Source organism: Chelmon rostratus, chromosome 15 (genome assembly GCF_017976325.1).
Source record: "Chelmon rostratus isolate fCheRos1 chromosome 15, fCheRos1.pri, whole genome shotgun sequence".
NCBI classification, from domain to species: Eukaryota; Metazoa; Chordata; class Actinopteri; order Chaetodontiformes; family Chaetodontidae; genus Chelmon; species Chelmon rostratus.
The window spans coordinates 11,389,128-11,416,269 of record NC_055672.1 but is presented as its reverse complement, the minus strand read 5'-3'; the positions used below and the strand labels follow the sequence as shown (position 1 = coordinate 11,416,269).

At 43.9% G+C, this 27,142-nt stretch overlaps 1 protein-coding gene across 2 annotated transcripts; it reads right to left on the bottom strand.

The window, feature by feature from the left end:
- Positions 1-39: 39 nt before the first annotated feature.
- On the bottom strand, positions 40-25,397 carry asap3 (ArfGAP with SH3 domain, ankyrin repeat and PH domain 3). 2 transcript variants are annotated; one of them, XR_006007435.1, is made up of 27 exons: positions 25,038-25,397; positions 21,333-21,405; positions 18,093-18,238; positions 16,569-16,643; positions 15,539-15,588; positions 14,891-15,014; positions 13,795-13,880; positions 13,385-13,460; positions 12,369-12,455; positions 12,055-12,164; positions 11,231-11,300; positions 11,018-11,105; positions 10,630-10,678; positions 9,600-9,766; positions 9,292-9,425; positions 9,054-9,145; positions 8,764-8,944; positions 7,497-7,582; positions 6,793-6,908; positions 6,639-6,706; positions 5,613-5,720; positions 5,221-5,443; positions 4,721-5,012; positions 4,288-4,498; positions 3,973-4,104; positions 3,363-3,824; positions 40-3,051 (listed from the first exon to the last, which is right to left on the bottom strand). XR_006007435.1 is itself a non-coding variant. In XM_041953520.1 (27 exons), the coding sequence occupies exons 2-27, from the start codon at positions 25,161-25,163 to the stop codon at positions 3,750-3,752; spliced, it is 3,045 nt and encodes a 1,014-aa protein (XP_041809454.1). In that variant the 5' UTR covers positions 25,164-25,191; positions 25,305-25,394; the 3' UTR covers positions 42-3,749. The 2 variants fall into 2 exon arrangements, 1 of the variants encoding a protein (XP_041809454.1); XM_041953520.1 differs by having other exon boundaries at positions 42-3,824; positions 25,038-25,191; positions 25,305-25,394.
- Positions 25,398-27,142: the final 1,745 nt, after the last annotated feature.

The window sequence follows — 27,142 nt, the reverse complement described above, 5'->3', positions numbered from 1 at the left end:
ACGTATTTAAGTCCCGGTGGAACAAGCACAGAACTTCTTTTGTTTTCCTTAAATCAGGTGTTTATGACCTTTTATTCACAGTATGATGACATGTTTGATTGAAAGCTGCATATTCTACTACTAGTATGAATGTTAAGTCAAATTTTAACTTAGAAAATATTATATGCTTAATAGTAACAGAAGGTTTGGAGTCAACTTGCTTTCAGTTCTAATTGTGAAACAAATCAGCTATTTGCATAATTAGAGCCTTAATTCCAATCATTTCTGACAGATTTCTGGTTATGGGAGCCTGTTCACAAGAAAGAAACCCCACTTTCCAAATGTAATTGGACACCAGCTGGACTGGAAGTTAGTTGTCCCCAAACCTTTGTAATGTACTGTACTATCACTGCTTCTGAAAAGGCTTTTGCTTTGTGCTGCGCAGTGAAAGACTGAATGTTCTGCTATGTTTAATGCATAAATTTGCTTCCACTTACTGTATTTGAATTCCTTGACACTATAATTTACTTGAGCACCGAGCTACAATGTACAAGACTGGCAAAATGTTAAAAGATAGATTTCATTTTAAGCATTATCAGGTTTTGTAAGATAGACTGAATTATTACAATAAATGGACTACAAGACTGAAATGTTGACGTCTTCTTTCATGTCTCAGGCTGGAGAGAAAACAGGCTACAGTCTCTGTTTGGGATTCTGCTGGAAACTGCTAATGGAGGGTTTCAGGTGGGATTTTTAAATATTAGATGCTCTGCAGTTGCGTGGGAGGCCTGGGAAGTAAATGGGGTCACCTTGCAGCAGCGGATCAGCAGAAAACTGCTCTCAGACGTAGCACAATGCTGCAGGCCAGATAGAAACAAACTGTGAAAATGCTACATGCGGTCATACAGCCGATGTTTCTGCTGTTGCTCACTTAATGAGAGGCATTATCCATGTAGATGGCTTTTAGACAGGCAGATCTGACTATCTAGGGTATTAGAAAGTTACAACATCCTCTATTATATTTTATTTTAAGAGATTATAGATGCTGATGCATAAAAAACTTGACATACTTATACAAAAAGAATGATAATAAAGGACTCTTCTAACTGGGAACCATATAAATCCAGAGATTAGTGCAGGCTTTATTCTGCATTTCATGGATTACCATTATATATATTACCATTATATGTGTGTCCTGTTTGTGTATGTAGAAATAAACATAAAGTGGATGAGAGCATTACTACACAGAGTGTTTAGACGTAACATTTCACTCAAAGTGCTTGCTGCATGCATTAGGACACAGAGGCGGGCCTAATGGTGGGAAAAGGGTGTGTCTATGGGCTACTCAGCTGGCAGACCTGAATAAGTCATGGCATTCGCATCCCGGCTGTTAGCGAGGTGGCCGGTTACGTAAGTGACAGGTTGGAATTTCATCATCCTGGATCAGGGTTAAGTAACGTCCAGACGGAGACAAAATGAGGCTAGAAGGACGGAGAGCCGTGGGGAACACTGCCAAGAAAGATAGATGGAGAGAGATTTAGCTTTAGGAAGGCATAAAGGGTAGAAAGAGGTGGGGGGCGGGGGGCAGTGAGGATCCCAGAAACGAAGGGAAAAAGAAAAATTCAATATACATTTGGATCCCTTATTTATCCCGGGGTTGTTTCACTGAGATTAATGACCTCTTTTTCACATTTATGTGCAGAATTTAAAATTAATTTATAGGTTATGAGTCTCTTTAAAAGCTGCAGTTTGTGAGCACAAGGAGGGAGTATGCTGGCAATGAGCCACAGCATTAAAATGTGTTTCTAACTTAAATAATCCTCTTTTGGTTTGTTTTGCAAGTCTTAGACTCCACCTGTATCTAATTATGGTTCATAAATGAGTTTGAGTCTATGGATTTTGAACTGCTGGACTTCCTGTAAAGATTTCTGCAGCTGTAATGGGTGTCCACAGTCAGCTTTATGCTACATTAATGCACTCTACTCACACCAGACACAGAGAAATATCACATCATTTATACTATTAAAAACTAAATGGCACTTCATTAAACACATTTCATGTGTATGTTACAAATAAACTGACTGAAATGAATTTACTATTGACAGAGTTCCTACTTACAGTCATCCACTCCTCGACAATCATCTGGTAACACGCCTGTCTCTTGATTTGTCTGTTTAATCAACGTCGTAACAAGACACTACTGGCAGAAACATCGACAAAGCAAACAGACTCCTTTCCAGTTTGTTTAAACTCAGGAGTGATTAAAAGGAAGTGAACACCTGCTTCCTGCTGCCTTTGCCCATCGCTGCCTGTGACGAGCTCCTGTCTGACCATTGATTATCCAAATGTGTCTTTTCCCTCTCTCGTCTCTCCCTGACAGCCTTTTAGACGTCTAATGAAACAGAACAGAGGACCCATGGCAACAAATCAGAGGACATCAGCTTACCGACATGAACTATCTGTAATGATACAATCCTTTATAATGCATGACAGATGAGAAACAGGTGATATATACTGTACATCAGTGGACATTTTTAGACAGTTATGTACAACAAACTGTGTGTAATAGCTGTGAAATGTGTTACATTTGGGTGTTTGTTGCGAGTATAAAAAGTGGAGCAGTTACACCAACTCTCCTCTCTTCCCTTAAGGATCCTACAGTAAATCCTGGAAGCTACACTGTGTGTGTGTGAAGTAAGTGCAAGTGTGCTTGTGTATATCTGGTGCTACACACGTGTCCACGGTAAGTGTGTGTGTTCACTGAACAAATTACTGCAGTGGGGTGCTGTTCCTAACAAGCTCTCTTTAAGAGCCATTTCCTGGTACAACAGAGAGTCTTTTTTGTTTTTCTTTCTTCAGAACACACCGTCATTATTCCAGGTTCTCCAGAGACGGATGCTTGGAGCCAGAAGAAACTGGATCTTCCACTCTCCTTGCAGCAACTGAGCTGTGCCCAGAGCCGAGATGGCTGAGCTAAAGTTTCAGATCTCTCCTCGGGCTGCCCAGACGCCTGCCTCCTTTGTTGGAGACAGACTGGCAGGCACAAAGCCCCTTTGAGAGTCCCAGGGCAGGCTGCAACAGACACAGAGCAGGTTTCAACCTCCAATCCAAGTCTCAGTATACTGTGATTTAAAGGACTAGGCAGTTTCCGTTCAGAACAAAAAGCAGCTACGTCCCTGTACAGCAGCTGGTTTGGTACACATTTACAGCTCTGCCAGCTCTTCAGAGGATGAGCTTAAAGTGCCTTAAAGGGGGAGGCCCTGCAGGTAAGTTTTGCCTCTGGGTGCAGATCCTAGACCAGTATGGACAACTTAAACATCTGCAATATGATAGCTAAATGGACATTAGAGCAGTTTCTACCTCAACCACAAATGCATCCGTACCTATTGGTTCTTGGTTTTAGACAACACGATGCAGTTAAAAACCAAGAATAGACCAACAATGGAGAAAACACCGTCCTTGGAATGAGAGGTTTTATGTGGTTGTGAAAGCCTTCAGTTCCCTTGTTGGTTTCCAGGACGAATAAATGTTGAAGGGTATAAATCCCTAAAAAAGTGCTGTCAATATCCTCAGGTATCCTCAGGTATCCTTTGGCTAGTATATCCACATGTGGAAATATACTGGTTTGAGTTAGATCCAGGAGAACAACACTGTCCTCTCCTGTAGATAAAATCCACCGTGTGGTGACGATAACTTTCCAGTAAGCATCCCATGCTGGTTCAGTTCCTCTGCTATGTTACTATACAGTACTTTCATACTTCCACGTCCCTTCAGTCCGTCAGTTTGTGTACATAGTTGACAGGAAAGGTCCCATTCCTGCAGGGGTCCCCCTCTATGTGACCGACCTGTCAGGAGAAACAGTGATGTAATATTTAGTGATGTAATGTTTATGATGTGGACACATGTGAAAAGTGTTAAAAATAGATCACATTGATCCCCAAATGAGAAGCTGACAGGCACTGTAATTAATCAAGAGGTTGTAGTTGCACTTACCCACCAGTGGGTGTCATTAGCGGCCGTGACCACAATGATCTCATCTTTGAAAAAGGCAAGCTGCTCTGAACTCACTGCTCTGCAGTCCACTAAAGCCTTGACACGCTTCTGATGTGGCCTGCTGCCAGAAACCTGGAGGAGACATGATATATTTTACAGTGTGCCACCAGCAAATTTATACTGACTGTGAAATCTCACAGGCCTTTTCTGATTCTCCACAGAAAAAGAAGAGCCCAGTGGAACTGAAGTGATGTGATACAGAGGACTTAAACTATCAGCCAAATATAATAGAAAGAGGTTTCTGTGTGATTGTACCATGGCGTTCCTGCGGGGTCGCGGGGCACATGTCACGGTAGGTGAGGATGACGGGGCTGGAGCGGGAGCGGCTGTGAGGCCAGGACTACTCCCCACCAAGCTGCAGTACAGCTCCTCCTGGCTGCCCACGCAGCTCGGGGACAGCACACCACACTTCCCCTGGCTGCCTCCTCCGCTGCTGGTCCGACGATACGACGTGGTCTTCTCTGAGCTGGAGGAGGGTGGAGAAGTCACATGAAATGAGCCTTATCGGACCAGGCCTCTGTCATATGGGGTTGTTCACAAACATATCACAACTGAGGACAGCTGGATAACCATTTCCACCTGCGTAGCATTAAAGACTGTCCTATACAGATTTAGTTTTCACCGTCTTATACCTGACTCTATCGTGATGACAGAAATGTGTCGCCACATTGTAGCAATGCTGCCTCACCTGACAGGCCCTATGTGGTTCTGAGAGGATGTCGGCGTGACGCTGCTTTGAGACCCAGAGTTAGCACCAGGCTGCCCCTCCCAGGGCAGTTTCTGTCCCCTGAGCAGACCTCCCTGTCCGTGGGGAGACCTAGGTGGTCTCCCTCCTTGTCCTTGGTTTTCTGTGTTAGGTGAAGGTGTGGTATGTCTGGCCAGCGTTTGGGGACTGGAGGAGTGGGAGGGCGGGTTAGAGCAGCGTCGTGGAAGCGAGTTGCCTTCCTGTGTTGTGACTGAAATCTGGGGGTCCGAGCGACCTGCGGAGGGGGAAGAGAATGAAGACAGAAATTATAAATCAATCTGCAAATTGTTACACAAATTTATGTTGATGCTTTAATTGTCAATGCATGATGATAATTATCATAAGTCACAAAGCACGATGTTGTTATTGATGCTGATAAATTCAAATGAACATTTCAAAGATGACGGTTGAGTGGTTTTTATGGTAAGATGAGCCTCACACACCTCTCTGGATGCACTTGGCTGGCAGTGGTGGTGGCGCAGATGCTCCAGAGGGGGCGCTGTTGGCTGGAGGATTTCTGTACAGGAAATCTAGATTCTCATATGTCTGACAAGGCCTGCTTCCCGCCCCAACATTGGCACTATTAGCCACACTCCAGCGGGCAAAGGCAGACCCACCACCTCCATTTGAAGACGGAGGAGAGCGGTTTTTGGGTAATGGGCTCACCTGGAAGAAAGTGGAAACACACGCCACAGGGTTCACTTCTCGCTTCTAGGCATTTTTCTCATAAGTAAAGTAGAGACTGCAGTGGAAAACCCCTCCAATGTCCTTCCTCAAACTTTGCAAAGGCTTTTTTGGCGGCGAGACAAAGTCGGTAATGAGGCTGGCTTCTTACCCTCTCATCCAGGTCGTCCTCACTGTCATAAAACTCCTGCGACTGTGTCTCCCACATGAACTCCACGTGGATCTGAGAGTTAAACTTTCCGCTCTGGGCCAGCTCCAACTAAAACACACACACAGAGCACAAACACTCTCATCTCCACATTACACATATCCAGCATACACACATAATAGCAGGACTCAGCTATGATGCAGTAATTGAGTACTTGGCTCGAACTACATTTCCACTGCTTTGCTGGAGCAGTTCTGCTTCTTGGCTGCTGTTGGGTTGAAGTTTTTGGGTTTTAGGCACAGTTAAGTACAGATATGTTAATGTTTTTGGATTAGCTCTTTGATATTTTGAAACTGATACAAAGGAAGAATGAAAAAGAAAAAAAACAGACAGTTAAAGAGCAGGATTATAAATGATATGCACAACTTTGGAAAAGACAGAAAACCCCCTCCTGTCTGACAACCATCCATCATATCAGTGTGACCTCGAGTTCAGCAGATGTTTCAAAAAATGTAAATGAATAACGATTAGGAAAGAGCTAACATGATATCACCGAAGGACAGTCCAGAGCCAGCCCACATCTGATTGCAACCACAATGCAAAATTAGGAAACAGGGTTAATTTTATAGCTGCTCACTTGTTTAACCTTTTTCAGTCTCTAAACAACAAAGCGTCAAAGGCTGTGCACAATCAAACAGGATATTACACAAGGCAGGTCTGATTCAGCAGGGCAGATGGCCGGTAAGAAAATACAGCCAGTTTATAAATGATACACGCTGGGACCTGATGAGGATAAGATTCCTTGTCCAGGGAGTGAGTCCTTAGCTGAGCTTTGCTGCACGGGGAGTTATTTCAAGGTAGTATTTCCAGCCATGGAAGTTGTCTTGTTTTGTTTCTGGAGTTGGCTTTCTGGTAGGCATTTTAATGCTGCAACTCGATTCCTCGGTTGAACTTCGCTCCTGACTGTGTGCTCTTTGAATTTATGAATCAAAACTTGAATGAATTACGAGAGAGAACGTGGGGTCTCACCAGCTCGACACACTGTGTGTGCTGCAGCCTCCGTGCAACGTCAAGGGCCGTCTCTCCTGCAGAGTTCACTACAGGAGATGTAAAAGGAGAAATGGTTTAAGTATCTACTGACTGCACAGGGGGAAAGAGACACAGTAATTAGAGTTAAAGGCACCTGTGTGTAGGGCTGCCTTTGCTTTGAGCAGCAACTTGAGAGACTCAGGTTTATGATGCAGGACGCTGTAGTGAAGAGCTGTGTTTCCTTCTGCTGTTCTCTTCTCCAGACAGTTGCTGTAGAGTGAACATGCGGTGCAGACAGATTAGGTTAATTGGTACCAACTTTCTAAGCAAGCCGAACAAAATTATTATATTACATTATATTATTATATTAATATTATTTTAGCAACCATAAAAAAGGCACACATTAAAAAAAGTGAATATCAGTTTGAGTATATTACAAGTATTAGAATATTTCCACTGCTTTACCTTGCTGTCAGACAGCCCTATCTGACAGGAACTGAGACCGTGAACATTGCTCTCTCCAAAGCCACCAGCCTCCTGAGTCAGTTACTTCTTTGTGTTATTGTGTAACTTTGGTGAATTCTAACTAAACACAGAAGTCACAGAATAACACAAACAAACTGAACGACTGAGGCAGCAACAGACCAGACCATGTTCTGCGAGGTAAAATTACTGTTTTTGTCAAAGTAGTCTGGTTTGGACTGTAGCTTTGGAGAGTACAGCATTTATGTGGGCCTTTGCCTCCAGTCTACATCAGTACTCCTGCTGGTTCTCCTCATAAGACCCCACTTCTATCCCTTTAATTCTCTTCATACAACGGACATACAAATCATGCTTGACTGCTTGTCAGCGTCTGACCTGTTTTGGCAGAGGAAATCCACCAGTGCCAGAGAGCTTCTTTCCTCTAGACGCACAGCAAGATGGAGAGCTGTCTCTTTGATCCCCTAAAACAGGAAGACGAGAGTACAAATCAGGCCAAACTGTTGACCCTCAAATGAGGCCGTCCATCTGTACAAAACTGTTTTGCCAAGTTCAGTCAGTCAGTGGCTTCAAGTGGCTGCATTTTGCATCTGACAATCAGGTCTAAAGACATGCTGCTGAAATACAGTGGAGCTAACACACATGACACAAACCTACTGTTTTTATGTTAACTCACTCAAATCTGTTGCATATGTGCAAATACCTTGTGCAATGTTACATTTTTTTGAGAAAATACTATTTTTATCCATATGTGCAATCCATATGGCAATAGTATTCTTATATTATTGTATATAATGTACATGTATATATACAGCTGATTTTTATTCTGCATCCTTTCTACTGTCTTTTTGATCTTTCTCTCTTTTATTCTTTGCTGTCTGTAACAATTTAATTTCCCCGATGTGGGATTAATAAAGTTTTATCTTATCTTAACATCCGAGGTTGACTCAGCAACTCATTTTTGTGTTAAAGAGTAAAAACATGTCTATTTATGTGAAGTGCAAAAGGAGGGGCAGAGGGAAAGACGGAGAAGTGCCTGCGTAATTCAATGAGCTCGTCTCACTTGTTCTCCAGAGACGTGAGCTCTGACCTAAAAGCTGAAATAATAAACGAGGGCCAAGCAACACAAACAAACACTAACACGCACACACACGCAGTGAAGTCACTAGCGTCACACACGCTGCTTATGCTGAGCAGGAAGTGTATGACAGGATGGTAGAACGTGATTAAAGACAAGACGACAAGGCGCTGAAGGGAGACAGCAGAGGCGGAGGGGAAAACAAGATGAGAGGATGAGGGGGGGGAAAGATTGGATTAGAGGCCAGAAGAGATGGGAGGGCCTGCAACTACCCACCCACATGAACCGTGCACACAAGAGGACAATTAACACATAGTTCACATACTGTAACACGCCTCCTTCTTACTGTACGTCTTAACAGTCTGAAACACCTGGAAGATTTGATTCCACTTTTAACCATTTCAGCCACAGTTTTACATTTTTTTAAGACAAGCCGGGTGGGCGGCCTCGTCTGTGGGGATCTTTAAATTTAGATTTGTCACAATGTGCGATTACAACACGCACTCCCAACCTAATGGGGCACACTGCAGGTGCGTGAAACTCCATGTTGCAGTGAGTGATCTGTACCTGTCCATCAGGCACTGTGAGTGGTTTGGCCAGGTCCGCTCCCTCAGCGTAGAGCTGTAGAAGAGATGTGAGGTCACGACTCTTCACGGCGTCATACAGCCGGCCGGGATCCGCTTCTTCTCTCCGCACCACATACCGACGCTCAGCGTACTTCGCCACAATGTACTCCTTTCTGGCATTCCTGGGTGTTCAGTAAACATAACACAAATAACATAAACAGAAATCACCAAACTGCTGCTTCATCCTATTGAGGTGGTGCATTATTAGTTTAGAGGAAATCAGGGACTCACATGTCACTTTGTGGCAAAGGTTTGATGGAGTCATTTGGAAGACCCGCCTCCATGATGTCATTGAATCTGGTGTTGCCAATACTGACAGCCAACTGAAGTGACACACAATGCAGCCACAATGACGAGACGTTAAAGTATTTCAATGAAAGGCAGACGCTTACATAATGTGGGTGATTAGGAAACTAAATCCACTGGGACTGCGGCTGTTTTTGTGCGTTTCCATGTGTGTGTTTAGTACCAGAAGTTCAGAGGTGCTCAGCAGGTCCAGAGTGAGTGACTGGATCCTGGAGTAGTGGACACCCAGCTCTCTGTGGATGCCAGAGCACTCTATACAGGTCAGGATGCCCAAGTTGGTCGACAGCCATGTTGGATCTGAGATACACAGAGCAAAAAAAAACAAAAAAACAAAAAACATTCACAAGACTCTTCGCAACCGATGGACTCTCTAAAAACAAGGCTTAAAAGCTCATAAAATAAACTGTTGGGAAAATATTGTCTAATTTCCTTAAATATTTCCTCATTTATCAACAACAATGACTGGCTGACCTGCAGCGCCACAGTCAGCGCAGGCTTCGTTGCCAGGCATGTGGCGAAGCTCGGCGATGATGGCTCGGGAAAGTTCCTGGAGCCCGCTGTCCTGGAGGTGGAGCTGGTCTCCTCCCAGCGCTGTGTTCAGGGCCTCCTCCTTACTGTTCTGTAGCACTGACACCCAACTGAAGTACACACACAAACATACATACATACAGAAAATATTTAATAGAAAGGCAAAATTTGTCTCCAATTTCCACATTTCTTAACAGCCCACTTGGAGGGGGAACCACCAAGTTTGTGGTACCAAGAAACCAGAGGATTGATCTTTGCAGTCTTCTTCCCAGAAGATCAAAAGCAGTCCAGCATGTGTTTTGCATGTGTTTTTTGCTCAGTCGTCTGGCGATAAGTCATCATCACTCTCACTTTCTCAGTTTCAAGAGTTGTCTGCCACCCAGACTCATACCGAACCTCACATCTTTCATTTCTGGGGCTCTGGTGCTTTTCTCTCCAAACCATTCCATCGCACTTTGTCCCTAAACTCACACAGCACATCACATCAAAGAATTTGCCAAGTGGCCCACACACAAGGGAAGGGCAGGGGACAGAAAAAGCCACATGCACTCCCCTCAATCCCCACATCACAAAACAACGTTTTCTTGCTTGCTGTCTGTGGCTAGAAAGAGAAGTTCCACCCAACACCAGCTGGGCCAGGGGGCTCCAAGAGGACAGCTCTTTCTTCTAGCAGCCTTCAGTTTCTCTGCCTTTTTGTCCACTGTCAGCCCTCTTCACTGCATACATCATCAGATTATACACTCTTCCACTTCCGTACACAGTCTTTATCTTTCTGTTTTATCAGATTTGGTACACCTCTCCATTCTGAGCACAATCTTAGCTGCTGCAAACATTGCACCGCTTCTTACCCATGCAGGCCTAAGCTCAAATAAAGGAGCAAGACATGTAACGACTTGCCTATACAATGAGAAAACACAAGCAATAAAGAAGTGAGTGAAGCTAACATGCTGCCTACTTCTGTTTCAACACTTACATAACACATTCCTGCTCGTCCTCTGCCTGAAAATGGTACGTCCGATTATCTACGGAGAAGGAGAAATGGCGGTTACACACTGTCAGTGCAACACATTGCTAAATAGCGGAGGGAATGAAGATGGTTTCAAAGTTAAAAGAACAGTAATAAAGGCTCCATGACTAGAAACTAGGTAAAATAAACATGATGCACACCAATCACCTGTTTACTGCTGCAACAGTTAAGATTAATCATATAAACTCTACACTTTAAAATGTGTGTAATTTTTCTTAATGTAAGAAGAAATAGGCAAGTTTCCACACAGCTGCACTGCAGATGACTCTTTCACAGTCTTTAATGATATGTGGAGGGTAAAGTGTTAAGGGTCAAAACTTAGGAATGAACCTACGAGTGACCAGGTCAAATGTCCTCCTGTCCTCTGGGTTCGGTCGCACCTGACAGGTCAGTAGGTTCAACTTGGCTGGCGGTCGATTGATCTGAGGGCAGACACACATACGCTTACGTCAGTGCTTGTTGGGAGAATTTGGACAGATTTCAGTTGACACATGCAGTTTGATCTGAATCTGAACGCTTGGTGACAGTTTCGTCCGTGTGTCCTCACCGTGCTGTGGGAAATGGTCAGGCAGCCAAATTTCACTCCACACTTCCTCTTCTGCCACACCTTCCTGATCCTGCAGGATGACACGCAAACAGAAGAAACTGGGTGATTTGTGCGCAGCGTGTGATAACATCGTGACTTGTACCCTTGAATTGAGTTACACTGATGTGTACATTGTGCTCGCTCGGTTCACAGGGCTTCACTCTTGTCTTCATTAGCTTGACTGAATCGGGTAAAATGGCTGAGAACGTGTTCTGTTTTGTGTCAGTGGCCGAAGGAAAGTTTGCTCTCCTCCCGTCTGTCCGTTCACCCTACTGAACCACATCCCCTCTCCTTATCCTTATCACTGTAATCTAGCGCTGTGTGTGTGTGCATGACGCAAAAGCTGGATCCACTCAGTTAGCCAGTCTGCCAATAAGTTCCACAGGAGGGGCCCCTGCTTGAATCTTCATTTCACAATAATGAAGACCAGGTGGGGCAGACAAAGTTTGACTTCCCCCTTCCTCTCTCTCTCTCCATGCCTTACTTGCTTACTCTTCACCCAACTCTGATCACTGCTGACCTCTATGGAGTTAGCGAGCAGCATTTATCACTTTAAAAACCTTAGAATTCCTTAAAATATGTGCAGGGAGAATTTTGAGTAAACGTGCATGTTTTGCAGTTACAAAAACTACTGAATTTAATAATCTTTTAAAAAACATGATTACGTGCAGAGTTTCCAGCATATTCTGACCTTAATATGCATATCACAATTCTAATAAAATACTTGTTTCATGGCTATCTGTAATATGACATTTCTCGACACTGTAACTAACGGTTTTACACACCCATCACTCTTCTTGAGCAGGAAGCCCGATTTCTCGGTCCCATACTTCTTGTTGCCCTGTGGTTGGTGGATGCTATACCCGTTGCCGGAGTTCTTCCTGTTCAGATACTCCTGGGACAAAAAACAAGATTTCTGACTTTACATCAAAGGCCTCGAACCAGAGGATCATGAAAATAAAAAAAACAATTGTGGCAAGACAAAGTCATGTGACAGCAATAAATAGCAATTAAAGCCATCTGCCACTGACTTTTTCAGAGCACACATTGTTTACATACTGACACAGTACAACTGAAGATCTAAGAAATGCCAGCATACCTCTTTACCCTCCACTTGCAGTAGAAATCTGAGAGAATCCCTCAACTGAGTGAGTTGTTTTACCTCCTCGTCCTGGTCCAGGCGCACCTACAACACACACAACACCATAAAAGTCTGTTTATTCAATTGGAGCAGTAAAAAAACAATTAGTTGGAAGAACAGCATGTTTCGTGCTCTCCCACGTTTGTTTGATCATATGCATGTTTTTTTTATTTGTTCCAAGAATTGGGTGTGGAATGACAGCTTTGTGTAATGGCCTTAATAATGCAGAACAGAGCACAGTGCTGGGGTGTGCCGTCCTAGGAGATTGCACATTTTGTGTTAAAGCAGCAGAGTGACCGGTCTTGCATGCAGCATAAGTCGGTTTAACTGAAATATTTCAGCATTTTTCCTGGGAACCATAACACAGATTCTGTCTAAATTTCCTTCTTTGAGGTCTGGCATGTCTGAGCGGGTCTCTGTTCTGCCCATGCAGAACCAGAAAAACCTCTAACGTTCCCTGTATCACGGTTTACAGTCTGTTTCCACCGCTCTATCCAGCAAAGGGAAGAAGGCAAACTGTGTGCAGACAGGAAACCAGTCGGAGTGGTTGGAGAAATAGGTGCATCAGGGAAAGAATGAAAATGAAGGATGCTTTCAGTTTCATCTTTTGGAAATAGGGGGAAGCATTTCTGGGAATAGACTCCAATAACAGTCTCTGCCTGTGGGTTCAGAGGAGGGGTAGGGACTGAGGTTTTGGCGGCGGTGAAGGAGTAACAGAAAAGAGGTGCTATTGGAGGTACTAAAACACAATGTGATTTACAGTGAGAGCTTTACTCTATGTGCTTTTTTTAAAAAAAACAAGTGAAGAAAAAGAGCATGGTTTTGTGATAACATCAGCTTGAGTCAGTCAACATCAAATATCCTTCTGAAATCATAACAATCCTGTTTGCAGACATAAGGTGACTAACATTTACCCATATCAACACTGACTGACATGAAGCAGGTAGACAGACAAACAGCTTCTGTTGATTTACCGTGTGAACTGATGCAGCGAGCTTCTCGATAAATGGAGCGAGATTCTCTGCAGCTTTCAGGCCATCCTGAAAGAAACTGAGATCAGAAAAAGAAACAAATGCTGAGTCATGATGGTACTGAAGACCAAACATCCGAGTTCACACCAACCAAAACATCACATGCTGAAGCTGTATAAGCAACTCTGTTCCCACATAAAACCCTCAGTATGATTAGAACGGGTAAATGGTTAACACAGTAATAATAGCTGGTAAAAGGAAGGTGAAATGCAAAGAACCGCAACTATTATACAAAATCCTTCACTGAAACCATGAGGTAGAAATCAAACCCATATGCTTCTTGTTTCACACACAGAACAAAATGGCTACAAAGCAAAAAAAAAAAAGGGAATGTGATGTCGGCTGAGACTGACCTGAGCTGGGCCTGGAAATATTTGATGAGGCTCTGCAGAAGATCGGGGCCCTGACGCACCTTGAGCTCCTGTATCTTCAAAAGATACTGAAAGTATAAACACAGAGAGTTAAAAACAGGACAGATTAGAGCAGGTCTCCATGGATTGATCCACAAAAACATGAAGCCTGAATATAAAAGTGAGGCATCAAATGAATCTGCCATTTTTCTGTTTTGAGCTTGTTTTTACTGCGGGGCTACTTGCTTTCTAGGACATGGATTCATATTGTTTCAAAGGTTGTGTGCCTTATTTCAACACTCTGGCCAGTCAGTGACTGAAGTGCAGACTTAAACTGGAAAATATGAATAGCACAGCCACACAGTGCAGGCTTTATTGTGAATAATTTCCATCTTGCCCCAAGTCTAAATTCATATTTTACAAAGGTAGAGAAAAAGCTTTGAGGGTAAGCTCTAAGGGTTTTTAGCACCTTGTGGAAGGAGTGACTGCATTGTCTTTGCTCCATAAAACCCAAGTCTGAATCCATCTGTGTCTCTGCAGACAGGCTCAGTGAAGTGTTTCTTTTCTCTGTATATTTGTGTGTGTGTGTTGTATGTACAGTAAAGACAGACGGAGGGGTGGAGCCGCTCGCAACAAGTGGAAATTCCATTTTCCTTGCCTCTCCTCTTTGTCTCAACAGCTGGTCTCAGTCAGGGTTAGACCACTTTTTCTCAGGGCTTTTCTCCAGCTACATGTGCACTAACACACACTGTGACAGCACCGCCAGTGCATTTCACAAGAATTTCCCCTAATTTAGCTTTCAGGTGTGGGTCATGAAGCATTTTCATCTGCCTTTGAGCAGCACTTTTTTTTTAAGTATGTGATCCAGCTATGCTGCAAGCCTGCAAAACTCAACCAATTAAGCTCTTGTTTGACCTTCTAAAACATATTTTTTTCATCACAGGAATTACTGGAGATACACAAAGGATTGAGTCTGGCCATGCATTTGGATGGAATATGGAATCCACAAGACAGACCACCCATGTGAACTAAATCAAGCCCACCTCAGGTATGTGAAAGGTGTCTGGGTCTGGTATTTTGACTGGCACTAATCCCCCACCTCACACATTTGCAGCTGAAAGGTCCTTCTCTCCCTCTCCATGTCCTCCCCTCCGTCTGATCCCTCCGTCCTGATCAGCCCCAGCTGCCTGGTCTTCTCCTTCCTCTCCTTCTCGAGCTTCCCTCTAATGGGGGGGAGAAAAAAGAGGAGAAGTGAGAAAGAAGGACTGTTATCCTTAGTAATTTACATGCGCACTAATGTGTACTTCACAATTCTCTTATACGTCTGATCTTTAACTCTGGGTTTTCTTTCTCCATCTTCGTCATAGAGAGAGAGGTGAGAGGAAGTCAGAGGATAGACAATAAGGGAGAGGCGAACTCTCCTTACAACATTATAAAACACTTTAAAGCAACGCCAGAAAGAGATCAAATGATGGCTGCAAAGTGCAGAGCCTCAGTTTCATTTCACAGCGATGTAATGGAGAAAGGCCAAGGGAGATGAACTATTGTCCTATTAACCTTTGCAGTTACACCAACTTCTGTGATCCAGTGGAAGACTAGCAAGAGCTGTAAATGCGCAACGTGATTCTCCTTAGGCAATTCCATCCGTCTCAATGGTCGGCTTCTTTTCTTTGATGAAGCAATAAGGTTTAAAGATAAAGAACTGAATGTGAGGTAACAAACTACATGTAAGAGTGTGGTTAATTACATTTTTACGTCGTACTCCTTCCAGCTCTTCTCCATCTGTTTCTTGAGCTCCTGCAGAGAAGAGAATAAAGCTGTTAAATTCACCACAGGTAAGTTGCTGTACATGATACTCTCAGACAGCAGCGTTTCCATGACATGGCTAACAGATATACAGTCAGGTGAAGCAGTACTGCCATATGTGTTGGTTATTATATGCGTATATCTGGGTGGAGTCAGACAGTTAGTGCAGAGAGACATGATTACTCATGGTATGCTAACTGGCCTGCAATCTGGCTGAACAGGATTTCAGTAGCAGTTTGCCTTCCTTCACAGTTACAGTGAAGCAATGTTTATATGTCAAATCAGCTGTTTCAAACACAGGGCAGTGGCAGGAGCTTACAGAGGCATTAGCCTGTTATTACTCACTAGTCTGTTGGCAAATCAAAAAGCCAGATACTGGGCAAGACAGGTCGGTTCAGTATTGGAACATAGCTCGGTCTTACGCATTAATCTGCATAAACAGCCTCATCTTATCCAATATCTTAGCTGGCTCAGCTGCGTCTACGACACAGACAGGCAGCATTATGTGCTTAAAGAGGAAATCCACCATAAAACTGATTCTACATTGTGATATCAAAGTTATTTTGGTCACCAAAACATCTGCAGACGCAGACATCAGTATTTCTGAGCTGCAAATCAGAGCACGTTGAGTAAGTGAAGTCATCAGGGTGTCCTGTTTATAGTTGGTTCACAGAAACTGAATTAGTTCCTGACTCAACAGCTTTCCTGGGAATTAACTAAATCAGAATTGTGTTTGTGGGTGCTGTCTTAAAAGCTGGCTCTGAGCTCTGCAAGTTCACAAATTAAATCTGTAAAATGTCATTGAAGTGGGGCATGTTATAGTAATATTATAGCACCATTTAGGGTGGATTTCCTCTTAAGCAGGTATAGTCTCTCTGTCCTAAAACAAGACATTAAAACAAGTCATCGTCACGTGCACACCAGAAGTTTTATTAGTATTTAATGAATTTATTAATAAAATCTAGACTCACTAATCTGCTGTCCCGGAGTTCTGACTTCAGAACATTTTCCAAAGGAAACGCCATGATGCTGTTGAGGTTTTGCACCTGAAACACATAAGAACAGAGCAAATGAGTAAAAAAGTTAAAAATAGTCCACATAATGTTACAGGTGGCTCTTATCTCTTGCAGTGTGGGCAAACACTCACATGCACACACCGTTCTACACACTCTTATCTCCCAATGGACTTACATTTCTGGGAATGAGTGCGGATAACCCAAAAACATGGTGAGTCAGTCATTTTGAACTGGTGATTCATTGAAAGAAAGCACTGGGCAATAAGCTGCTCCATAAAGATGTTTTTGATCCAAGTCGGAGCATGACACAATCATCTTTCTGAATGTTTGTGTAAAGTGGAAGTGGAGATTAATCTGAGGTTTGGATGGAAATGAGTCGAACTGAGTCTATTGGGGATCTGAGGAGAATGAATCACAGAGCAACCAGCATAACCCCAACAGGTTGAGCTTTACAGTAATACGTAATTAGCACAAACTCCCCCACGGAAATACATCACATTTTTACTGAGGCCTGCAGCATGGCTACGTCCATTATCCATCATCTCCTGTCTAGCAAATCTCCAGTTGACCACTGTCGAAATTTACAGTCTGTTTGTAAATGTCCCTGCAGCCTTTCCATGATTCCTGTTGGATCACAACCAAGCTGCACCCGGCTCTTAACATAAATAATGTCGAACCACTTCCGTGAGCTGGCTGCAGAGCTGACCTTTACATATTGACACAGAGGCCTGGAGACTGGTAAGGTTGTTTTGGTTGGCATCCAAACGCTGAGGTAACTAATAAATGGCACACTGAGTTCTGACACAGGGAAATACCAACTCCCAAAGTGTCAACACGTGTACAGATGACATGGATCAATGCATCCAAGCCAGTGTGCACACTGAAATGCAATCACAAAATCACACGCGCACACAGCGCTAAGGGACACGCTTAGGTTGATTTTGTAGTACAACTCCTTAAATCATCCTCTTGTTGGTCTTTTGGACCCACTTCCTCCTCACATCTGTATGGCCCAGTCTCCCCTGTGAAGCCTTGATTGACACATTGGCGGGAGTGTGTGTGAGACGGTGTGTGTTCACTCACACATGGAGGTCTGGGATGAATTATCATCACCATAGAAACTATCAGTGGGAGGGTTCCGGACTGCCCCAGATTTTGGAGTCGAGAAGCAGGAGTGTGCAGCTGCTGAAAACCCCCTTCACTCCATGCATTCATGCATGCATACATGCGGGTGCACATACACTTAACACCAACACATACAACCATCATGTTATGGAGAGAGATTTGGGTTTTTTTCCTTCTAATTTTTACAATTATTTGAATATTTTAGAGCCAAATAATGGGCCAGCTTCTCTTTTAGTTTAGTCTTCATTTCCACCCCAGAGGCTTTGTGTGTGTGGTTTGAACTCTCTACTGAAGGCAGCTAATTTTAGGAAATCCATTCCCTTGCCCTTTTCCTCCACACTCCTCTCTCCTCACCAGATTTTTGAAGAGGGCCGTGACCTCTCTGGTGAACACAGCCAGGTTGAGGAAGCCTGTGGAGACTTCGTTGTTGTCCTGGGTCAGGTGGCTGTTCCCCAGGTTCTCCAGCACCTCGATATACTGCTCCTTGTTGTCCACATGGGCTGAAAATCAACACACGTGCACGCAAAGTGAGTGAAGACACTGACAGTTAAAGGTGACTCAGACTTGAGTTATATGTACTGAAAATCCGAAGAGGGCAAACTGAATTGCCCTGCTGCAGAGAGAGCATTTAACAAGGCAAGCATGTGGGATAAATTAGTACTGGTTTCCACCCATCGTGGAGCAGGAGCCAGGCAAGCATAAAGAGACCCATGTTTCCCCGGGGCTTATAGGTCACTTTCCCAAGGGCCACGACCTTAGTTGGCTCTCAGTCTGCTGAATTTATGTGGAAAAAGGCTGATGGACAAGAATCTGAACTCTGACTGGCACCACTTTGGTTTATATGACACTAAATGAGGTTTTACCCTACAGCTATTTTAAATGAGGCTTAGATGAGGACATCAAATAAACACAAGATACAATTCAAGCAATGGAGGTCATCATTTTCAATCAGCAGAGAGGGAAAACTGAGGAATAATGAAAACCAAATGTCTGTTCACCACAGTCATAGAGAAACATCTTAGCTGACTTTTGGAAATCCCAACAGTAAGGACCAATTTCCAAGATTTTTGTCTGTTCAGTCACTGTTGCCGAATGAGGTAACACAATGGAGATTGAGCCTATGATCCACTGATGAAACTATTGCAATCTTTATATTTGCAGTACTACGAACTGCGAAAAATGCTGTATTAAGTTACTGCTAATGCAAGTCGAACATTTCCTACTGCTGCAGCTTCGCATTAAAAGAATTTAACAGGCGAAACACAAGCTGACTTTTATTATGAAAGAGTCACAGGAAATGCAATGTGCTATCGTTCATCAAAAATGCATCTACAAAACAACACAATGGTAATTTTTTTTTGGCAGCGGATCAGTTTTAAGTATTGCAGGGAGTGATGGAACAAGAAGGAGCAGCCACAGTGAGCTGTTAGGTGAAGATCTCCAGGCTGCAAACCTCGAACCTCTCAGAGAGGTAACAAAATCCCTTCACTGAGCCCCGCTCGTTGCACACTCATGCCATGTGCTGCATAAAATCAGATCATGACTGCTCACAGACTGATTAAAAAAGCTCAATTACTGCCTGACTTCTTCATTTATGCAACAACAGTTTGTTTTGCTGCCCCCAGAATTATGCTGCAAGCTAGGACAGAAATGTTAAGGATTACAACTCACGGTAAAATGAAATCATTTGTTGGTGGTTGTGGATTTACAATTTAAGGAATTAGCAAAGGGACGTGTGGACCAGACCCAAAGCAGACTAAACAGACAAAAGCAGAACTAAGCAGAAAGAGTACAGTAAGATAATCGGTTCTGCTCCAGTTTCCACGTCAAGACAAACATAAAATGGTAGACTGACTGTAGTTGGGAGACGGACTGACACAGCTGTACCAACTGGCTGAAAAGCAAACGTGGAAGATTCTGGATGACAGGAAAAATGTGAATTTAAGGAAAGAATGCAGACATGCTGCAGGACGGAGGAGACAAGATCAAGGGGGAGCAGGAGAACTGAGCTGCTGTGGCTGCAAACAGTATTATAACCAACAACATACATGCATCTATCAAACAACAAACAGCTGAGTCACAGAGGAGCTCAGAGGATGATTTTACAGCTGACCTTTAACTACCAGATACCAGCAGGGCAACTCAACTCTTTCGCTCCTCTGCCAGGACACACACAGACTCGCAGGCCGCAGCATCTTGGCAGAAAAGTGGTACTTAGCGGTTTATGGGAATAGAGAGCGAAAGACGAGAACATCTCACCATTTGTGTGTGGTTATTTTTTTTTTAACATGTGTGACACAGTAACGGACAATCAGACTGTGTGGGGGAGGGGAGTGGGCGTATGACTGTGTCTGTATGCATGGTGAGTCAGACTGTTGACTAACATCAGGACTGATTGAGGGGTTCAACAACATAATGACACTGGGAGGGGCTCCTGTTGTTGTTTTACAGGAACTAATCCATCTGATTTGACTTAAATACAGAAGACGTAAGGAAGTAGAGTGAATACGTATGGAGAAGAACGATAAAGCACCTCTCAGACGCTTCAATACCGCTGCTGACTGTATCTGGTTGCCTAATTCTGGGCAGCTGGCTCTCTGACTCATTTTTACTGAAAAACTATGAGCTGAAGCCTCAAAATGGGAAGCAAGCACAGAAAAACAACTTCAGGATATGTCGTGCACTTCCTCCGTTTCTCCCGCGCATTTTTGAGGCGAACACTCACATCTTATGCATGTTCACTTCTGACAGAGCCGCGGTGACGTACCGTAGGCCCACATGACACATACGTACACTCACAAAAACATTCACTTAGTTCGCTTAGTTGGGTCACTGTACGGCAGCTCGCTCTGGCAGAAACCGTGCATACCATTCACTTTAACAGAGACACACACATACACCACAGAGCCATACACTCTGTGTGGATATAAACACAATCACCCAACATCCCACGCACCCTGGTCCCATAACAAGGGGCCTCACTCATAAACACTACTGCCCGCATGAGCTTGATGAGGTCATCTCAACCAGGCTTGTACAATGACTGATGCTGATGCTCCCCTATACACTGAAAAGCTCCTCCCGTCATAACAGAGGCTGAACGCTATTTGGATCTAAAAGCAAGCTGGTATGCTTCATTTGTGGGGACAAACATTCCTCTTTGTGCATGTAGTGTAGTATTGCATTCATACATTACAACGTTTGTACAATATTACAAGTTAAAGTTCATCCTTCATTTGGTAAATAGTAGTTTGACAAAACAACTCAAGGTCAGCCTGCTGTGTTTGTTGTGGTGCTTTCCTCTGTATCATCTTTTCTGCGCGCTGATAAAAGCGCTAGAAAAGCCGCTTATTTGACCTTGAGCTGAAACTGTTTTGCCAAACTGCTATTTGCAAGCTTGTGAAGGACCTTTCATGCATAACTTAAAGCCAACATGGATAAGAGGTCCTAAAAGTGCAGTGGATGAAATCATAACGGAGCCAACTGATAAAGACGATGTTAAACAGTTGAAAGTTCTGGGAATAGCTATAAAGTGAGCCTTGAGGAAAACTAGTCATGTATCGTGTGACTGAGATGATATTTTGTGACACTTACAGAGTCCAGATGTGTGTATAGTTTTGATCATCTTCCTCATCCTCTGTAGAGTTGTGTGGTCCATCTCCAGAGACTGCAACAAAAAGACGAATGTGTGAAGTTAAAACTCAAAATGAAAGATGTTTGCACTTGACAATGTCTTATTGTCCTGTTTATATTATGATATCAATATATTTTGTAGTACACTTCCCTTCCCCTCACCACAACGTCAGATTAGAGGTTACAATCTTTCATAGTTATTAAGACTTAGGACTCAGTTACGACAATGTTTGACTTGTGTTTGCTTCACTGTGCAGGTTTACAGCAGGTGTGCGTTCAGCTGCCCTTCATTTTCTCACGATGTGTGACTAAGGTGAACAGGTGAGTCAGCATTCAACAGCAAGACAATCTTGTGTTGTCATGTACAACCCCGAATGACGTCACTGCATGTATGTCACCCGTCTGACTGACTGTCACTTTCCAGGCTGAGACAACACTTTCTCACATGGAGGATGGGAAAACAAGCCTTCCCGTGAACACAACACACCATGCAGACACAATACAAACAGGCGCGATTGTATTTGGGTAATAAATCTCTTCCAACAGCGACAGCAAGGTTTGAAGCTACATCCTGTTTATTCTCCTCACACAGGCCACTTGTTTCACCGAGCTAGCCGTGCTGCGCTCCACCTACAGTGTGCGCCACCAGAAATAGTTTTAATGAGGCAGTAATGTGGACTAACAGAGACTCTGCCTTGTTAGATGGTGTCTTGTTTACACGCCCCAGTATTTCCTGGTCAGGTCCACTCCCTGAGTGCTGGTTCACTAATTAAAGGCAGTGTGGGTGTTGCATAATGTGACTCTGCAGAAAATGAATGGCAAAGTAATTTAGTGGTGACTGGAGATGGGAGGTGCTCACTGCTGCTGCTGTCGTTTCCCCTGCTTGGTAAGCTGGTTGGCAGCAGGGCAAAAAGTCGACCAAGTTTTCATTGGTCAGTTAGATGCAGTGTGGGTGTATTTTATGTCACTTGTCCCTTTTCTGTTCCCTTACAGACTGAATGTTTATCACATGACCAGCCAGGACCATATGATGGAAGTCTCAATGGCTACGTTTCCATGGAAACTTATGTTGGATTTATTAAGCATCATCCATCATGCAGCTTTTGCTGCTAGTGTTGTCGCTAACAGGTGGCTGGATTTGTGCATGCGTTTCTACTGTGAAGGCTCAAAGGCTGTAAAGTAGCTACTGGCCGACTAGGAAACCCTTTGGTCGGGGGCAGCCCTTGTTGGCAGACAGGGGATAAACACTGGAGCAAGCTGGTGCAGGTCAACGAAACGGGCTGTGTTTGTTGAACTTTGTGAAATAAATCTGGGCACATAGACACACAAACAGACAGTCAACCCACCCCTCAGTCAAGAGAGACAAAAAACAACATGCACATCCCTTCTGGAGAAGGTAATGAGCTCCACCCGTAAGTCTGCAAATGCTGAACAACTAGCATTCACAGTCTTTTACAGAGCCTTATTGTGCCTCTATGTGAGGTTGTGTACACCTGCTGTCAGGGTGTGGGTGTGTGTGTGTGTGTGTGTGTGTGTGTGTGTGACTGCTGGCAGCAGAGCAGCAGACATCAGATCCTTATTTGCTACATTACCTGGGCCAGATGACACACTCTGCTGCAGGAAAACCCGCAGTATTTCATTTCAACATTAACCATAGCAGAAAACTTTGGAGCTGCCTTCAAAAACATTTATGGAAATTACATAAATACTATTATAGCCTATAGCTACAGGAAACGAAACTATCCCTTATCCGTCTTTCCGTCTTTATCTTTGTCTCTAATTTGGGGTAATAAGTAACAAGCAGTGGAGTGTGTGGTGGTAAATGGAGTCTCTGTCTCCCTGCCTGCCACTGTAAACCACACACATGCCCACACATTGGCCTAGCCATTAATCAAGCTGGTCCCAGCTGAGCAGACTAAACATAATAATCCAAAGATCTATCTATAAAGGGACTGTTGGCTTTACATCTGTCTGTCTGTCTGTGTGCACATGTGTAGGATTCCAGCATGTCCCTCCCCAGAGCAGCTATTCCAGCTATGTGTTTTCCACTATGTTGTGGCCATAAATAAGGACATTGGGCTAAGATAAATACATCAGACAGCTGTCTACAACTAGTCTCTTTATAAATCCTTGACTCTGCTGTCTCCATCTCTGCTCAGCAGTCTGTTTCTAGCCAGGACTGAAGACCTTTCATCTCTCAGACTTTTACAGGCTCTGTTGCTTGTTGGGCGATGCATCAATTGGACCATCAGTCATTTATCAGGAAATCTGGGCTATAGACTGGATTACTGCTTTATACTGAGTGCAGCTGCAATAACTAATCGATTAGCTCAAATATCAAATTAATTGCCAACTATTTTGATCTAACTTCAGCATCTTAAATGTGAATATTTTCTGGTTTCTTCATTCCTCTATGACAGTAAAATGAACATCTTCAGATTGTAGACAAAACAAGACATGTGAGGATGTCACCCTGCACTTTGGGAGACACTGGTTAATGTTTTTCACTATTTTCTGACATTCTACAGGCCAAACAACTAATTGATTCATTGAGAAAATAATCAACAGATGAATCGACAATGAAAATAATCGTTGTTGCAGCACTGAATTCCTACTGTTAAACAACCGTTGCACAGGAAACTACATCACTTTCCCAACACGCTGCATGTCTAATTTTAGAAAGAAACATCCTCAGTTTTCAATTTGTAACAGCAAATCCATGGTGATTCAAACTAATGAGAGCTAACTGAAAACAGAACTCCATCTTGGGTTGCAGTGTGAGCCATATTGTCACATCACAAGGGCAGACATGGAGGGACTCACTTGTGTGCACACTTGGATTATTTGTTTAATGGCAGCCTCACTCTGTTTCCTCCTTTGCCCGAGGAGCTCTGGGCGAACAGATTTGAAACAAACACACACACACGCACACACACACCTCAAACAGGCCTTGAGCCAAAACACCAGTTCAAACAGACAAAATGCACAAACTGGCCTCCACAGACGTGCCAAACATCCTGCAGTGCCGTGCGTGCGTTCTATGTCCCATCTCAGCCTGACTCCCGCGAGACAAGCAGGCTCTCCGCGTGCAACTTCAACTGATAACCTTAACTTTTCTGATCACCATAAGTGCAACATCCAGCCTCTCCCGAGGACAGCACAAGCTCACACAGCTTGACAAACAGTGCTAAATAAGCTTTGGGTCTTTTAAAAAATAGTTTCTGAACTATCAAAGTGTCCAGATCACAACCAGAATCTCAGTCCCATGTCTAACAGGAGGACCAGGTCACCCCAAACTCATCACACTAGGCATGCGTGGCTATGAAGAAATATGTTGCCCTAGTAACGCAGCCAATAAACACCAATAAGCAATAAACACCTTGAACCTGCCCCGGGCTAAACGCATCCCGTTGCTGCAGCATTAGTTACAGCTTTTGAGGTGAAATGACAAAACTAGGAGCGAAGCGTCCCTCAGTCAGCTGAGCTCACCTGGAAACAATGTTCAACAAGTCTGTTTCATAATGCTGTAAAAACCGCAACGCTGTCACGCTGAAGTGTAAGCTAGCCTACAGGTGAGTGTAAGGCTAACAAGGACGCTACACGGACAGGTAAACAGCAGACAAAGGTGCGTGTTTCTCTGCGCCACCTCCCCTCCACCTCTCTCACCTCCTCCACGACTGAAACCGTGTTCCGACAGTCGCTCATTTTGGACTGAAAACTTGACGTCCCCGGCGACGACAAGTCCTCGTTGGTCAGGACCACAAAGTCCGAAATGCTGATTCGCTCCGGCATGTTTGGAGCGGAGCGGGTCAGACGATCACTGAGGAGAAAAGTGAGCCAAAGTTTCACGCGCGCATGTCATTCCCATCAGAAGAGAAAAAGATGGATTACTCCTCCACTGTGTGCAAGAAGGCGACTGAAAAGTGACCGTACTTCCCGCGGTGTTTGTCCCTGAACGCGTCTTTAAGGTGAAAAGTTGTGTAAATGCGGACCTGCGTCTTGACCGAGTTTAGGCTCCGCTCTACGAATGTGTGCGCGTGGAGGTGCGCCGGCGCGCTATTGTCCGCCCCGCGAGGGAGGGAGCGAGCTCCATCATCACGTGGGAATGTTTGTGCTTTCTGGCACACTGCGGAGACAGAAAAGTGTGTGTGTGCGCGCGCGCGCGCGCGCCCTCGTCTCTTTTCATTCTTACTTCTCATTTCTATGCAAACTCCTGAGAGTCTGCACTGTGGTCGCCATGGATATGCAGAATGCCTCATTCATAGACTAAACCGAAGGAGAGGAATTTCAATGGACGATGGTTCTGAGGGGGAGCCTTGCAGTGAGGCAGAGGCATACTTTATCAAATTATAACTCAAAGCTCTGATGCTTTACCAAAAAAAGATATATAAAAAGGGGCTATTTTATTTTAAATACCCAGATTTGGGGGTTTTGCACAAAACACAAGCAGCACTTGCACAAATTCATCACAAGCAAGGCATGTGCAGCTGTGGAAATGCCCTTTAATCTGGAGTTTGGAGGTGTAACGCCTCTCTGGGTCTTAACACCTTGATCCTCTTGCCTGCAGGCTCCAGAGCTTCTTCCTCTTCCTTTTCATCTCATGAAAAGGCATTTTTCATTGAGGCAGGATTCATGAAGTCCCTCCCCGCTGACCTTCTCCTGAAATCATCAGACAAAGTGAACAAAAAGGAAAGAGTGCATCAGGAAGGTGGGGGAAAAAAACTGCACGAGCTGTGCATTGAACATAACTCCTGCATGCCTGGCATTGTCAAGCATGTCAACTCCAAGAAAGGAGGTGTATCACTGAACCTCGCCTCGGGCAGAGCAGTGATACAATACACTATGAAGTGCAGATGGGTGATTTTCGGAAGCCGCATCAAATACAGTGGTTCCCTTTGGTTTCACCACAAAACCACATATTTGCCCACATTAGTTCTACAAAGAGAAAATTAGTCGCAGCTCTATAGGCAACTTCAGGTTATTTTAACCACGTTCATTCGGGGAAAAAACAGACTCACTTTGTGGTAGGAGGGTCTTATCCGTCCTCTGAGGCTGCTTATTACTGCCAGTCAGTGAATGGAGCAGAATGGATGTTGTGTCTCAACAGAGTTTACATTCACAAAGATAGACAAACTCGGTTTTGTGTTGCAAATCTCTTCGCTCAACAAATAACTCAGACCCACCGAGCTGCACGTGCAGTTTGATATCCGTGTTGTGTTTCACTTGCTCACGCATGCACACACGCATTCACAGCCTTTAAAGCGAAAGCTTAAAGGAGAGGTCATCAAACACGTTCCTCTGGAAGCACAGAGTGAAAATTCACTGGACCACCAAACAAAGGCCTCACCAGCTTTTGTCCACAGGAGTTAAGGAAATACACCATTCAAAATGTGCCCTACAGTCTCCAGAGGAAAAGCTGGAAAACTCTCCCTTTAACCTATTAATCATTAAGAAAAAAAACCCTACACTTGTGAGGAAGTGAGGGCACGCGACAAACTCCAAACAATGCAGAGCCACATAAATAGCTTTGCTGACCCAGTTTACCAAGCCCTCATTCTATCATTGTTTCTGTTGCGTGCTCATATGTTTGCCATCAGTGAGGGAAAGAGGTACGATGCATATAAACAGTTGACGTGGATACATCTAGGTGTGTATTGTTGTACTATATCTGCACCGAATGTGTGTTTGTGTTCTCATTTTGCATGCGCTCATTTTTTGCATGCATGTCCGGGCTGATGTAATGCAGAGGCTTGCTGTGTCCCAACAATACC

Excerpts from the sequence above, each read along its gene's own strand:
- asap3 (XM_041953520.1), bottom strand. The coding sequence starts at position 25,163 with ATGCCGGAGCGAATCAGCATTTCGGACTTTGTGGTCCTGACCAACGAG. Across the intron at positions 13,881-14,890 it reads TTCAGCTGCAAATGTGTGAG|TATCTTTTGAAGATACAGGA; the intron begins GTGGGGGATTAG and ends TTATACTTTCAG. Across the intron at positions 13,461-13,794 it reads TATTTCCAGGCCCAGCTCAG|TTTCTTTCAGGATGGCCTGA; the intron begins GTCAGTCTCAGC and ends TTCTGATCTCAG.